We start from the raw sequence: 12957 nt of genomic DNA, 5'->3' as shown, positions 1-12957 counted from the left end.
TTGAAGAACTTCGGATGTTTTCAATGACGAGACTCTCAGTTAGATAGCAAATGTTTTCTCCAAAAATATTATTTGTGTAGACGAAATAGCTCAGTTTTGTTCATCACGTTTGGCTAAGGAAAATACCGGAAAATGCAGTCACTTACAACGCCGAACTTTTTTCCAAATTAGCTCCATAATATCGACAGAAACATGGCAAACTGTGTTTAAAATAAATCCGCAAGGTGTTTTTCACATATCTATTCGATAATCTATCAGTGGTGGCAGTTGGCTTCTCATCAGAAGCAAACGGAAAAATACTGCAGCTGGAGATTACGCAATAATTGCAATGGAGGACACCAAGCGACCACCTGGTAGATGTAGTCTCTTAAGGTCAATCTTCCAATGATATGCCTACAAATACATCACAATGCTGTAGACACCTTGGGGAAAACGTGGAAAAAGTAAGCTGACTCCTAGCTCCTTCACAGCCTTATAAGGAATCATTGGCATGAGGCGGTTTCAAAAAATGCGGCACTTCCTGATTGGATTTTTACTGGGTTTCGCCTGTAACATCAGTTCTGTGGCACTCACAGACAATATCTTTGCAGTTTTGGAAACGTCAGAGTGTTTTCTTTCCAAAGTGTGCATAGTCAAGCATCTTTTCGTGACAAAATATCTTGTTTAAAACGGGAACGTTTTTCATCCAAAAATTAAAAGAGCGCCCCCTATATCGAAGAAGTTAAGGGTACCATGTTGATTGAGTTAGCACTTCTGGGACTAATATTGAAAGTGAGCGACCCGGCTCTACGTATTGGACTGGTTTGTGACTAACGGACCCTGGTTAGAGGGGACCCGGCTCTACGTATTGGACTGGTTTGTGACTAACGGACCCTGGTTAGAGGGGACCCGGCTCTACGTATTGGACTGGTTTGTGACTAACGGACCCCTGGTTAGAGGGGACCCGGCTCTACGTATTGGACTGGTTTGTGACTAACGGACTCTGGTTAGAGGGGACCCGGCTCTATGTATTGGACTGGTTTGTGACTAATGGACTCTGGTTAGAGGGGACCCGGCTCTACGCATTGGACTGGTTTGTGACTAACGGACCCCTGGTTAGAGGGGACCCGGCTCTACGTATTGGACTGGTTTGTGACTAACGGACTCTGGTTAGAGGGGACCCGGCTCTACGTATTGGACTGGTTTGTGACTAACGGACTCTGGTTAGAGGGGACCCGGCTCTATGTATTGGACTGGTTTGTGACTAACGGACCCTGGTTAGAGGGGACCCGGCTCTACGTATTGGACTGGTTTGTGACTAACGGACCCCTGGTTAGAGGGGACCCGGCTCTACGTATTGGACTGGTTTGTGACTAACGGACTCTGGTTAGAGGGGACCCGGCTCTACGTATTGGACTGGTTTGTGACTAACGGACCCTGGTTAGAGGGGACCCGGCTCTACGTATTGGACTGGTTTGTGACTAACGGACCCCTAGTTAGAGGGGACCCGGCTCTACGTATTGGACTGGTTTGTGACTAACGGACCCTGGTTAGAGGGGACCCGGCTCTACGTATTGGACTGGTTTGTGACTAACAGACCCTGGTTAGAGGGGACCCGGCTCTACGTATTGGACTGGTTTGTGACTAACGGAACCCTGGTTAGAGGGGACCCGGCTCTACGTATTGGACTGGTTTGTGACTAACGGACTCTGGTTAGAGGGGACCCGGCTCTATGTATTGGACTGGTTTGTGACTAATGGACTCTGGTTAGAGGGGACCCGGCTCTACGTATTGGACTGGTTTGTGACTAACGGACCCTGGTTAGAGGGGACCCGGCTCTACGTATTGGACTGGTTTGTGACTAACGGACTCCAGTTAGAGGGGACCCGGCTCTACGTATTGGACTGGTTTGTGACTAACGGACTCTGGTTAGAGGGGACCCGGCTCTACGTATTGGACTGGTTTGTGACTAACGGACCCTGGTTAGAGGGGACCCGGCTCTACGTATTGGACTGGTTTGTGACTAACGGACCCCTGGTTAGAGGGGACCCGGCTCTACGTATTGGACTGGTTTGTGACTAACGGACTCTGGTTAGAGGGGACCTGGCTCTACGTATTGGACTGGTTTGTGACTAACGGACCCCTGGTTAGAGGGGACACGGCTCTACGTATTGGACTGGTTTGTGACTAACGGACTCTGGTTAGAGGGGACCCGGCTCTACGTATTGGACTGGTTTGTGACTAACGGACCCTGGTTAGAGGGGACCCGGCTCTACGTATTGGACTGGTTTGTGACTAACGGACCCCTCGTTAGAGGGGACCCGGCTCTACGTATTGGACTGGTTTGTGACTAACGGACCCTGGTTAGAGGGGACCCGGCTCTACGTATTGGACTGGTTTGTGACTAACGGACCCCTGGTTAGAGGGGACCCGGCTCTACGTATTGGACTGGTTTGTGACTAACGGACTCTGGTTAGAGGGGACCCGGCTCTACGTATTGGACTGGTTTGTGACTAACGGACCCTGGTTAGAGGGGACCCGGCTCTACGTATTGGACTGGTTTGTGACTAACGGACCCCTGGTTAGAGGGGACCCGGCTCTACGTATTGAACTGGTTTGTGACTAACGGACCCTGGTTAGAGGGGACCCAGCTCTACGTATTGGACTGGTTTGTGACTAACGGACCCCTGGTTAGAGGGGACCCGGCTCTACGTATTGGAGTGGTTTGTGACTAACGGACTCTGGTTAGAGGGGACCCGGCTCTACGTATTGGACTGGTTTGTGACTAACGGACTCTGGTTAGAGGGGACCCGGCTCTACGTATTGGACTGGTTTGTGACTAATGGACTCTGGTTAGAGGGGACCCGGCTCTACGTATTGGACTGGTTTGTGACTAACGGACCCCTGGTTAGAGGGGACCCGGCTCTACGTATTGGACTGGTTTGTGACTAATGGACTCTGATTAGAGGGGACCTCGCTCTATGTATTGGACTGGTTTGTGACTAACAGACTCTGGTTAGAGGGGACCCGGCTCTCCGTATTGGACTGGTTTGTGACTAACGGACCCTGGTTAGAGGGGACCCGGCTCTACGTATTGGACTGGTTTGTGACTAACGGACCCCTGGTTAGAGGGGACCCAGCTCTACGTATTGGACTGGTTTGTGACTAATGGACTCTGATTAGAGGGGACCTCGCTCTATGTATTGGACTGGTTTGTGACTAACATACTCTGGTTAGAGGGGACCCGGCTCTACGTATTGGACTGGTTTGTGACTAACGGACCCTGGTTAGAGGGGACCCGGCTCTACGTATTGGACTGGTTTGTGACTAACGGACTCTGGTTAGAGGGGACCCGGCTCTACGTATTGGACTGGTTTGTGACTAACGGACCCCTGGTTAGAGGGGAACCGGCTCTACGTATTGGACTGGTTTGTGACTAATGGACTCTGGTTAGAGGGGACCCGGCTCTATGTATTGGACTGGTTTGTGACTAACGGACTCTGGTTAGAGGGGACCCGGCTCTACGTATTGGACTGGTTTGTGACTAACGGACCCTGGTTAGAGGGGACCCGGCTCTACGTATTGGACTGGTTTGTGACTAACGGACCCCTGGTTAGAGGGGACCCGGCTCTACGTATTGGACTGGTTTGTGACTAACGGACCCTGGTTAGAGGGGACCCGGCTCTACGTATTGGACTGGTTTGTGACTAACGGACTCTGGTTAGAGGGGACCCGGCTCTACGTATTGGACTGGTTTGTGACTAACGGACTCTGGTTAGAGGGGAATGAAACAGCCCAAGAATTCATTTAAACACACTGAGGAAGACGAACATGGGGATGAAGTATTCTCACACATCCCATGTACAAAAGTCCAACCATGCTCACAGACTGAAACAACAAACAGTTCTGGTATGGGCAATATTTACTCCCTTTGAAAGCCTGGGTCTGGCTGGCTAGCCAATCAGGACCTGGAGAGACTGCATGGCTAGAGTGTGCACAGGGGTGGAGACACATGGCTATTGTCTGATTGGCTGAAGCCATGCTCTGGAGGAGATATCGGCTATTTGATTGGCTGAAGCCATGCTCTGGAGGAGATATCAGCTAGTCTGATTGGCTGAGGCCATGCTCTGGAGGAGATATCAGCTAGTCTGATTGGCTGAGGAGGATGAGTGAGAGCCAGACAGAGTAGCTTCAGAAAGAAAATGTGCACACAACACAGTGACATAGAGTCCAGTAACACCTCGACAGGGTCTTTAACCATTATAAACTGGGGGGTTAGATCCCTGAATGCTGATTGGCTGACAGCTGTGGTATATCAGTGTATGAAAAAACATGTAATTTTACTGCTCTAATGACTTTGGTAACCAGTTTATAACAGGGGTGTGTGGTACATGGCCAATATACCACGACTAAGGGTTGTATCCAGGCAATGCGCGTTGCGTCGTCCATAAAAACAGCCCTTAACCGTGGCATATTGGCCATATACCACACCCCATCGAGCCTTATTGACTAACTATATGCCATTAACCAGACACTTTCATACAAAGCAAGTTCCAGTCATACATTTTGCATATGGGTGGTTCAAGCGCCGTGCTCTACCTACTGAGCTACAGAGGACCTCCATTGGTTCCATCTTGCCAGCTCAATCAATATAGTCCTCTCTTTTCTTGAACACGATCCCCTTCGCCCTCCGGCCTCCCAGGGATTTGATTCTGAGGAGGACAATTTAGACCTGTTGATTTGGAAGTGGTTTATTATGTAATGGATCAGTGTTTGTGAGTTAGTGTGTCTTTTCTCTCTTCTCTCCCTCCCTCCTCTCTTCTCTCCCGCTCTTCTCTCTTCTCTCCCTCCCTTCTCTCTTCTCTCCCTCTCTTCTCTCTCTCTCTCTTCTCTCCCTCTCTTCTCTCTCTCTCTTCTCTCCCTCCCTCCTCTCTCTCTTCTCTCCCTCCCTCCTCTCTCTCTCTTCTCTCCCTCTCTTCTCTCTCTCTCTTCTCTCCCTCCCTCCTCTCTCTCTCTTCTCTCCCTCCCTCCTCTCTTTCTCTTCTCTCCCTCCCTCCTCTCTCTCTCTTCTCTCCCTCTCTTCTCAGCCTCCTGGTGGGTCCTAAACAACAACTAAATGACATCACGCCAGGCCGACTGAGGACCGCTATCGATCAGAAACGTAGTTTGTAGTCTATCGTCTATCATTAGCATTGGGAAGAAGTGCACACACACACACACTCACGCACGCACGCACACACACACACAATACGGTCAACTTGTACTGTGAAGTCATTCTGAATTATTATGTATCAGACCTTTGTGTCCCTTCCTCATTAGCTGTGTATTGATGATGCTGTGTCATGCTCCTAGGTGTTTACCCTGTTAGGATGATGCTGTGTCATGCTCCTAGGTGTTTACCCTGTTAGGATGATGCTGTGTCATGCTCCTAGATGTTTACCCTGTTAGGATGATGCTGTGTCATGCTCCTAGGTGTTTACCCTGTTAGGATGATGCTGTGTCATGCTCCTAGGTGTTTACCCTGTTAGGATGATGCTGTGTCATGCTCCTAGGTGTTTACCCTGTTAGGATGATGCTGTGTCATGCTCCTAGATGTTTACCCTGTTAGGGTGATGCTGTGTCATGCTCCTAGATGTTTACCCTGTTAGGATGATGCTGTGTCATGCTCCTAGATGTTTACCCTGTTCGGATGATGCTGTGTCATGCTCCTAGGTGTTTACCCTGTTAGGATGATGCTGTTCCACACTCCTAGATGTTTACCCTGTTAGGATGATGCTGTGTCATGCTCCTAGGTGTTTACCCTGTTAGGATGATGCTGTGTCATGCTCCTAGATGTTTACCCTGTTAGGATGATGCTGTGTCATGCTCCTAGATGTTTACCCTGTTAGGATGATGCTGTGTCATGCTCCTAGATGTTTACCCTGTTAGGATGATGCTGTTCCATGCTCCTAGGTGTTTACCCTGTTAGGATGATGCTGTGTCATGCTCCTAGGTGTTTACCATGTTAGGATGATGCTGTTCCACGCTCCTAGATGTTTACCCTGTTAGGATGATGCTGTTCCATGCTCCTAGGTGTTTACCCTGTTAGGATGATGCTGTGTCATGCTCCTAGGTGTTTACCATGTTAGGATGATGCTGTTCCACGCTCCTAGATGTTTACCCTGTTAGGATGATGCTGTTCCATGCTCCTAGGTGTTTACCCTGTTAGGATGATGCTGTTCCATGCTCCTAGATGTTTACCCTGTTAGGATGATGCTGTTCCACGCTCCTAGATGTTTACCCTGTTAGGATGATGCTGTGTCATGCTCCTAGGTGTTTACCCTGTTAGGATGATGCTGTGTTATGCTCCTATGTGTTTACCCTGTTAGGATGATGCTGTGTCATGCTCCTAGATGTTTACCCTGTTAGGATGATGCTGTGTCATGCTCCTAAATGTTTACCCTGTTAGGATGATGCTGTGTCTTGCTCCTAGATGTTTACCCTGTTAGGATGATGCTGTGTCATGCTCCTAGGTGTTTACCCTGTTAGGATGATGCCGTGTCATGCTCCTAGGTGTTTACCCTGTTAGGATGATGCTGTGTCATGCTCCTAGGTGTTTACCCTGTTAGGATGATGCTGTGTCACGCTCCTAGGTGTTTACCCTGTTAGGATGATGCTGTGTCATGCTCCTAGATGTTTACCCTGTTAGGATGATGCTGTGTCATGCTCCTATGTGTTTACCCTGTTAGGATGATGCTGTGTCATGCTCCTAGATGTTTACCCTGTTAGGATGATGCTGTGTCATGCTCCTAGATGTTTACCGTTAGGATGATGCTGTGTCATGCTCCTAGGTGTTTACCATGTTAGGATGATGCTGTGTTATGCTCCTATGTGTTTACCCTGTTAGGATGATGCTGTGTCATGCTCCTAGATGTTTACCCTGTTAGGATGATGCTGTGTCATGCTCCTAGATGTTTACCCTGTTAGGATGATGCTGTGTCATGCTCCTAGATGTTTACCGTTAGGATGATGCTGTGTCATGCTCCTAGGTGTTTACCATGTTAGGATGATGCTGTGTTATGCTCCTATGTGTTTACCCTGTTAGGATGATGCTGTGTCATGCTCCTAGATGTTTACCCTGTTAGGATGATGCTGTGTCATGCTCCTAAATGTTTACCCTGTTAGGATGATGCTGTGTCATGCTCCTAGGTGTTTACCCTGTTAGGATGATGCTGTGTCATGCTCCTAGATGTTTACCCTGTTAGGATGATGCTGTTCCACACTCCTAGATGTTTACCCTGTTAGGATGATGCTGTGTCATGCTCCTAGATGTTTACCCTGTTAGGATGATGCTGTGTCATGCTCCTAGATGTTTACCCTGTTAGGATGATGCTGTGTCATGCTCCTAGGTGTTTACATCAGCAGAGATTCCAGGCATGTGTCTCAAATGGCACCCTATTCCCTATATAGTGCACTACTTTAGACCAGAGCCCTATGGAACCCTATTCCCTATACAGTGCACTACTTTAGACCAGTACTGGCACCCTATTCCCTATATAGTGCACTACTTTAGACCAGGGCCCTATGGCACCCTATTCCCTATATAGTGCACTACTTTAGACCAGAGCACTATGGAACCCTATTACCTATACAGTGCACTACTTTAGACCAGAGCCCTGCACTCTACAGGGAATATTGTGTAATTTGGAATGCATGCCACCTGTCAGTAGTAGTATGTCCTCCACACTACCGGTCACAAGTTTTAGAAAACAAGGGGTTTTTCTTTATTTTTACTATTTTCTACATTGTAGAATAATAGTGAAGACATCAAAACTATGAAATAACACATATGGAATCATGTAGTAACCAAGAAAGTGGTCAATTAAAATATATTTTGTATTTAAGACTCTTCAAAGTAGCCACCCTTTGCCTTGATGACAGCGTTGCACAATCGTGGCATCCTCTCAACCAGCTTCATGAGGTAATCACCTGGAATGCATTTCAATTAACAGGTGTGACTTCTTAAAAGTTAATTTGTGGAATTTATTTCCTTCTTAATGTGTTTGAGCCAATCAGTTGTGTTGTGACAAGGTAGGGGTGGTATTCAGAACATAACCCTATTTGGTAAAAGACCATACAAGTCCATATTATGGCAAGAACAGCTCAAATAAGCAAAGAGAAATGACAGTCCATCATTACTTTAAGACATGAAGGTCAGTCAATCCGGAAAATTTCAGGAACTTTGAAAGTTTCTTCAAGTGCAGTTGCAAAAACCACCAAGCGCCACAGGAAAGGAAAACCCAGTTCATTAGAGTTACCTCTGCTGCAGAGGATAAGTTCATTAGAGTTACCTCTGCTGCAGAGGATAAGTTCATTAGACTTAACTGTCTCTCATGAGTACCGCCACAGGAAAGAAAGACCCAGAGTTACCTCTGCTGCAGAGGATAAGTTCATTAGAGTTACCTGTCTCTCATGAGGACCACCACAGGAAAGGAGGACCCAGAGTTACCTCTGCTGCAGAGGATAAGTTAATTGGAGTTAACTCTCTCTCATGAGGACCGCCACAGGAAAGGAGGACCCATAGTTACCTCTGCTGCAGAGGATAAGTTCATTAGAGTTACCTGTCTCTCATGAGGACCACCACAGGAAAGGAGGACCCAGAGTTACCTCTGTGGCAGAGGATAAGTTCATTAGAGTTACCTGTCTCTCATGAGGACCACCACAGGAAAGGAGGACCCAGAGTTACCTCTGTGGCAGAGGATAAGTTTATTAAAGTTACCAGCCTCAGAAATTGTGGCCCAAATAAATGCTTCAGAGAGTTAATTAAGTAACAGACACATCTCCATATCAACTGTTCAGAGGAGACTGTGTGAATCAGGCCTTCTTGGTCAAATCGCTGCAAGGAAACCACTACTAAAGGACACCAATAAGAAGAAGAGACTTGCTTGGGCCAAGAAACATAAGCATGGATATTAGACTGGTGGAAATTTGTCTTTTGTTCTGGAGTCCAAATTGGAGATTTTTGGTTCTAACCGCCGTGTCTTCGTGAGACGCGATGTTTGTGAACGGACGGTCTCCGCATGTGTTTTTCCCACCGTAAAGCATGGAGGAGGAGGTGTGATGGTGTGATGTTGTGGGGGTGCTTTGCTGGTGCCACTGTCTGTGATTTATTTAGAATTCAAGATACACTTAACCAGCATGGCTACCATAGTATTCTGCAGCGATACGCCATCCTATCTGGTTTGCACTTAGTGGGACTATCATTTGTTTTTCAACAGGACAATGACCCAGCACATCTCCAGAATATGTAAGGGCTATTTGACCAAGGAGAGTGATGGAGTGCTGCATCAGATGACCTGGCCTCCACAATCACCTGACCTCAACACAATTGAGATGGTTTGGGATGAGTTGGATCGCAGAGTGAAGGAAAAGCAGCCAACAAGTGCTCAGCATATGAGGGAACTCCTGTTGGAAAAGCATTCCAGCTGAATATGGATAATAGACAGCCAAAGCTGTCATCAAGGCAAAGGGCGGCTATTTGAAGATTTTTTTATTTTATTTTACCTTTATTTAACCAGGTAAGCTGGTTGAGAACACCTTTATTTAACCAGGTAAGCTGGTTGAGAACACCTTTATTTAACCAGGTAAGCTGGTTGAGAACACCTTTATTTAACCAGGTAAGCTGGTTGAGAACACCTTTATTTAACCAGGTAAGCTGGTTGAGAACACCTTTATTTAACCAGGTAAGCTGGTTGAGAACACCTTTATTTAACCAGGTAAGCTGGTTGAGAACACCTTTATTTAACCAGGTAAGCTGGTTGAGAACACCTTTATTTAACCAGGTAAGCTGGTTGAGAACACCTTTATTTAACCAGGTAAGCTGGTTGAGAACACCTTTATTTAACCATGTAAGCTGGTTGAGAACCAGTTCTCATTTACAACTGCGGCCTGGCCAAGATAAAGCTAAGCAGTGCGACACAAACAACAACACAGAGTTACACATGGAATAAAGAAGCGTACAGTCAATAACACAATAGAAAAAAGAACGTCCATATACAGTGTGTATAACATATAGTTGGATTTGTTTAACACTTTTTTGGTTAATACATGATTCCATATGTGTTATTTCATTGTTTTGATGTCTTCACTATTATTCTACAATGTAGAAAATAGTAAAAATAAAGACAAAACCCTGGAATGAGTAGGTGTTGTAACACTTTTGACTGGTACTGTACATGGCTGTACTGTACAGGGAGGGTAGTGTTGTCGATTATGTGTGGGTTTGTGTCTGTGGGTTTGTCTCTGTGTGTGTGTCCGTGTGTGTGTGTGTGTCCGTGTGTGTCTGTGTGTTAGAGGCTATCCCTGTGTAGTATCAGTGCTTGGGAGGATGAGAACAACCCAAGCTAACCAACAGGTCACCGTACATTTCTGGACAAGATGGATTCTGTAGTTATTGGATGTATTTTAATGTGTGTAAATCATTCAGTGGTAAGAAATAAAGATAATATATTGTTGTCTGTCTCTGTATCTTATTTCAATCAGGTTGTTCAATACTCATACTGTCACTGAGAGTTATCCTACTGTTAGCCTGAAATTACCTGTCACTGAGAGTTATCCTACTGTTAGCCTGAAATTACCTGTCACTGAGAGTTATCCTACTGTTAGCCTGAAATTACCTGTCACTGAGAGTTATCCTACTGTTAGCCTGAAATTACCTGTCACTGAGAGTTATCCTACTGTTAGCCTGAAATTACCTGTCACTGAGAGTTATCCTACTGTTAGCCTGAAATTACCTGTCACTGAGAGTTATCCTACTGTTAGCCTGAAATTACCTGTCACTGAGAGTTATCCTACTGTTAGCCTGAAATTACCTGTAACTGAGAGTGACGTTAGCCTGAAATTACCTGTCACTGAGAGTGATGTTAGCCTGAAATTACCTGTCACTGAGAGTTACGTTAGCCTGAAATTACCTGTCACTGAGAGTGACGTTAGCCTGAAATTACCTGTCACTGAGAGTGACGTTAGCCTGAAATTACCTGTCACTGAGAGTGACGTTAGCCTGAAATTACCTGTCACTGAGAGTTACGTTAGCCTGAAATTACCTGTCACTGAGAGTGACGTTAGCCTGAAATTACCTGTCACTGAGAGTGACGTTAGCCTGAAATTACCTGTCACTGAGAGTTACGTTACCCCAACATGTTGGGTTATCCCATTATCCCCAAATGACATGTCACTGAGACTCACATTACCCCAAAATGTTGGGTTATCCCATTATCCCCAAATGACCTGTCACTGAGAGTCACATTACCCCAAAATGACCTGTCACTGAGAGTCACATTACCTCAACATGTTGGGTTATCCCATTATCCCCAAATGACCTGTCACTGAGAGTCACATTACCTCAACATGACCTGTCACTGAGTCACATTACCCCAAAATGACCTGTCACTGAGAGTCACATTACCCCAAAATGTTGGGTTATCCCATTATCCCCAAATGACCTGTCACTGAGAGTCACATTACCTCAACATGACCTGTCACTGAGAGTTACATTACATTAATGTTGGGTTATCCCATTATCCCCAAATCCAACCATTGGTGAATTAGGATACAGAACCATTGGATTCTGATGATTGAACACTTGTTCATGTAAAATCCTCAACATGTTATTTCATATGATGTCAAATGTGATATGTTAAGTGTTACATTCCATTTTGATGATGTCTGGTAATATGTATTTTAGGAAGTATTGTTATGTAAACATTGTCTGTGTGTTGGTGTCGGCTCACCACTCAGATGTCATTTTGACTCACCGAGCCAAAATGTTTGGGAACCCCTTCTGTGGGCTACAACATGAGACTTAGTGAAAGGCTTGGGAATTGCTCTTCCTCCATTTTCTAAGAGTGATCCAGCTAGCTACCCCTTTGTCACATCGTAATGGTATGGCCAGTTGTAGGAGCTGTTCCATGTCCTCTCAAATGTTACATAAAGCCTGTTCAAACATGAGTCATTCAGTCACTGACAGGGCAGGCGTCGTTCAAAAAGAGATCCCTCACTGCCACCTGGTGGACACTGGAAATACAACACCCACTAATGGCAAGGACAGACTGCCTAATGTTCATATTCAGCACAAGCAGTCAAGGGGTGCAGTGATATTTAGTAACAGGTAAATACTCTACATTATCAAAGGTAAATGAATATCAAGATAATGTTGTTAAGACAGACTGATAAGAGACCACCATATTGGCTTGTGATAATGGGACATTTAGTGATTTCTCTGTCTGATATTTAATGTATCAAACTGAATACATGTTGAAATACAGATCACATTTCTACACTCTGTCCTCTCTACCTATTTTCATTAGAATAAACCTTCATGGTACTGCCCTTCACTTTATTATAAACCCTGGTGTCTATTATAGAGAGATAGAGCTGGTATTATAAACCCTTCACTATTATAGAGAGAGCTGGTATTATAAACACTGGTGTCTATTATAGAGAGATAGAGCTGGTATTATAAACCCTAACCCTTCACTGGTGTCTATTATAGAGAGATAGAGCTGGTATTATAAACACTGGTGTCTATTATAGAGAGATAGAGCTGGTATTATAAACCCTTCACTGGTGTCTATTATAGAGAGATAGAGCTGGTATTATAAACCCTTCACTGGTGTCTATTATAGAGAGATAGAGCTGGTATTATAAACCCTTCACTGGTGTCTATTATAGAGAGATAGAGCTGGTATTATAAACCCTTCACTGGTGTCTATTATAGAGAGATAGAGCTGGTATTATAAACCCTGGTGTCTATTATAGAGAGAGAGAGCTGGTATTATAAACCCTGGTGTCTATTATAGAGAGAGAGAGCTGGTATTATAAACCCTGGTGTCTATTATAGAGAGATAGAGCTGGTATTATAAACCCTTCACTGGTGTCTATTATAGAGAGATAGAGCTGGTATTATAAACCCTTCACTGGTGTCTATTATAGAGAGATAGA

At 45.4% G+C, this 12957-nt stretch overlaps 1 protein-coding gene across 1 annotated transcript in view; it reads left to right on the top strand.

Annotated features, from left to right (window-relative positions):
• The window catches only part of necab1 (N-terminal EF-hand calcium binding protein 1), a gene marked incomplete in the record, with an annotated part of 107765 nt that extends 100271 nt beyond the window's left edge, over positions 1-7494 (top strand). Inside the window, 1 exon segment of the mRNA XM_031795005.1 lies at positions 5067-7494. Within this exon segment, the coding sequence (XP_031650865.1) occupies positions 5067-5095 (29 nt within the window).
• Positions 7495-12957: the final 5463 nt, after the last annotated feature.

Source organism: Oncorhynchus kisutch, linkage group LG17 (genome assembly GCF_002021735.2).
Source record: "Oncorhynchus kisutch isolate 150728-3 linkage group LG17, Okis_V2, whole genome shotgun sequence".
In the NCBI taxonomy this organism is placed as follows: domain Eukaryota; kingdom Metazoa; phylum Chordata; class Actinopteri; order Salmoniformes; family Salmonidae; genus Oncorhynchus; species Oncorhynchus kisutch.
This window is presented reverse-complemented; position numbering and strand designations above follow the sequence as displayed.